This window comes from Phaethon lepturus, unplaced genomic scaffold (assembly GCF_000687285.1).
Source record: "Phaethon lepturus isolate BGI_N335 unplaced genomic scaffold, ASM68728v1 scaffold50818, whole genome shotgun sequence".
NCBI classification, from domain to species: domain Eukaryota; kingdom Metazoa; phylum Chordata; class Aves; order Phaethontiformes; family Phaethontidae; genus Phaethon; species Phaethon lepturus.
The window spans coordinates 322-3,154 of record NW_010557854.1 but is presented as its reverse complement, the minus strand read 5'-3'; the positions used below and the strand labels follow the sequence as shown (position 1 = coordinate 3,154).

Below are 2,833 nucleotides of genomic sequence, written 5' to 3'. Positions count from 1 at the left end.
TGACCGCAGCTCTCCGCCCTCCCCAGCGACACGCAGGTGTCTGTCCATGCCTAGTCTGGAGCGTATGCGGAGTGACTGCTGCCAGAGGGAAAGTGTAATGACTAAGTCGTATGTGCCCTTCCCACAGGCAGGAACTTGGATCTGTCCTCTCAACTGCTGGTGCACTTGTGGGAGTTTCATTATCTTTAAGACTCTTCCCTCTTTCAATCTGAAGTCGATTAAGAAGCTTGTGGGAATGAAGAGAAACACACCAAGTGGACATAGCGTGTGATCACATAATCTCTTTTTCTCTTTGAAATAACTTGCCTATGGACTGAACCAACTTGATAAGTGATACTGTATTACTAAAACCAGCGCACATGGGAGTCTGTAACGGGATTATGTAGAGGGATTTGTTTTTCAATCAGAACTGGTTTTGAAGTCTGTGGTTTGACAAGTTGCTTCCCGAAGCAGCAAGAATAAGACAGAAAACTTAAGTTTACATTTTTGCATGGGCACTGTTTTGTCTTGTATCCCTCAGCTGAACCCTGCTGCTCACTCAGACAGTGTACAGAAGCCATTGGACACTCCTGTGGATCTGGTTTCTCAGACTTGTCAAAAACACACCAAAAATACTGGGGCATATTGTCAATTCACATGTGCTCTGAAAGACTTACTGAAATATGTGTGAAGTCATTGACTGCTAATGCAGCTTCTAGAAGTTCTGTTCTCAAAACCCCTTTTTCTGTTCCCCTACAAGTGCCCTCTAAGAGCTGCCACGAGATTACTGCAGTGGCAGATAACTCCATCCATCTTCCCTTCCAGTGTGTGTTACGTTCCTGGGAAGGTTCTACCAGAGTCTAAAGGACAACGATGTTGAGTTCACACCTGCCAGTATTGAAAAGGAGCTCTTGAAATCCTGCAAAGAAGCAAAAGGCAAAGAGAACCGCCTGGTAAGTTGTAGTAGTCAATGATACTTGCCTCGTGACCGAGTAAGTTGTAGAATACTTGGCAAACAAGGGGAAACTAGTGCTTTTGAGTTTGTATGATATGGCTTCCCCAGGGGCTGTTCTTCCTAGCCTCTGTGGCCACAATTTGTCTTGTGTTTTTTTTATAAGAGAGGGCTTGAGGGGTTTCACCTCTTCACCTTAAAAAAAAAAAAAAAAGAGGAGGGGGGGGAAAAAGCCAGTCTGTCAACAGACATCTTACTGGCTGACCTTGTTTCTCCCTGTTACTGAAGCACTCGGGATTACAAAGCTTTTATTTGCTGTAGGACTTCCTTGTCCCTTAAATTGTATTTCGGGTGCTATATAAGCTGTTAAAATATCCATGCTCTTCAGCTGTTTAGCTGAAAACTAAATAAAGGAAAACCAAATTGCCCTAACTAAAAACAGAAGGCAATACCCAAATGAAGAGCCCTGAGTTCTCCTGAGAAGAAAACTGTGGAGAGACACCATCAGAAATGCAGAGGGGGAACACTTCAGAAAGCCTTTCTCCTTGAATTAAAAAGTTGAGAAACAAGACAACCAGTCTCAACAGCTTTAAAAGCAGTGTGATGGGAAACGTCGGCTCACTACCCTGGGCTCAGTTAGGCTTCCTTTTGCTTGTCTGTAGCAGTCACTTGGAAAGGTTCTGCAACAGTAAACAGCTATCTGCAAAACCAAGTGAGGAGAGAAGATGAATAGAAAACTCCTCTTTTAGAAGCATTTTTTCCATGCGTCCCCACCTTATTCTCTTCTTCCCTCTAGTGCTATTATGTTGGGGCCACAAGTGATGCAGCCACCAAAATCATTAATGAGGTATCAAAGCCCATGAGTCATCACATCCCCGTGGAAAAGATTTGCGAGAAACTAAAGAAGAAAGACAGTCAGATCTGTGAACTAAAATACGGTGAGTTGCCAGCATAAGGGGAAATGCCCATCCTTTTCTGGGATTTGAGGCAAAACGGCACGCTAAAACTGCTCTGTCCTAAGTTCTGTAGCAAGATGACTAGCCTAATTAGTTTGCACAACCATGAACATCCTAGAGAGTTTTATGGAGATGGCCAGGTAAGATTGTTGGCTGCTAACCCTTTTTAGCTTCTGTGGAGCCACTGATCCGCCTTGAAATAAGTAACTCCCAGGCATATCAGCACTACTGTGCTCAAATCCCTGTCTGGAATATTGTATTTAGAAGAGCGTGCAATAAAGCTCGTCCTGGGGAGCAGCCAGGTGTGTCCTATGGCCTGAGATGATGTCTCTTGTATGCAGGGTTCGAGCCCTTAGCTAGGCTCTGTAGTCCTAGCCTGTTCTTATGTTTGCCATAAGTAGCAGGTTGATAAACACTGCCTTCTCGCCTCCTCTGGCTCAGAGCATTCAGTGCTCTGTTTATTACCACCTTCCTTGAACTCTCGCATTCCTAGATGACATACTCTTCCTGAAAAGACTACTCTGAAGAACACTCTTGGAAATGCCTCCTCCTGTCTGCTTTCCTGTATCTCTGCCCTTACATTCCCCGGAGACACCCTTTGGTTGTGGGTCTTTATACTTCTTGTTTCTTGTACTAATGTACTGTTGTTTCCTCATAGGCTTTTTGTTGTTGTCACTTGCTTATCTTCCCTCTGAAATCACTCTGCTACCTTTTATTTATCCAGTGGAAGACAGAATTAAAGTATTACTGCTCGTGTAATAAAGGGGGTTTCAGGGCTGCTGTGGAACTCCCACATCTAAGCTGCAACCAAACTTTCTGGCTTCTAGTATCGACTTTTAGTGTTAAAAACCCCTTATCTGCTGTCAAAAGCTTAACTTAGAGGTTCCTTCCACCCTGGGGGAGCCCAGCACCTCTCTCCTTCCATTTTGGCTTCCTCACCTCCCGT

General features: G+C 44.3%; 1 protein-coding gene across 1 annotated transcript in view; it reads left to right on the top strand.

Moving 5' to 3' along the window:
- Window positions 1-804: 804 nt before the first annotated feature.
- MANF (mesencephalic astrocyte-derived neurotrophic factor) overlaps window positions 805-2,833 on the top strand; it is a gene marked incomplete at both ends in the record, with an annotated part of 2,347 nt that continues 318 nt past the window's right edge. Inside the window, 2 exons of the mRNA XM_010292867.1 lie at window positions 805-932; window positions 1,728-1,869. Coding sequence (XP_010291169.1) covers window positions 805-932; window positions 1,728-1,869 — 270 coding nt within the window. The remainder of the gene's footprint in view (window positions 933-1,727; window positions 1,870-2,833) is intronic.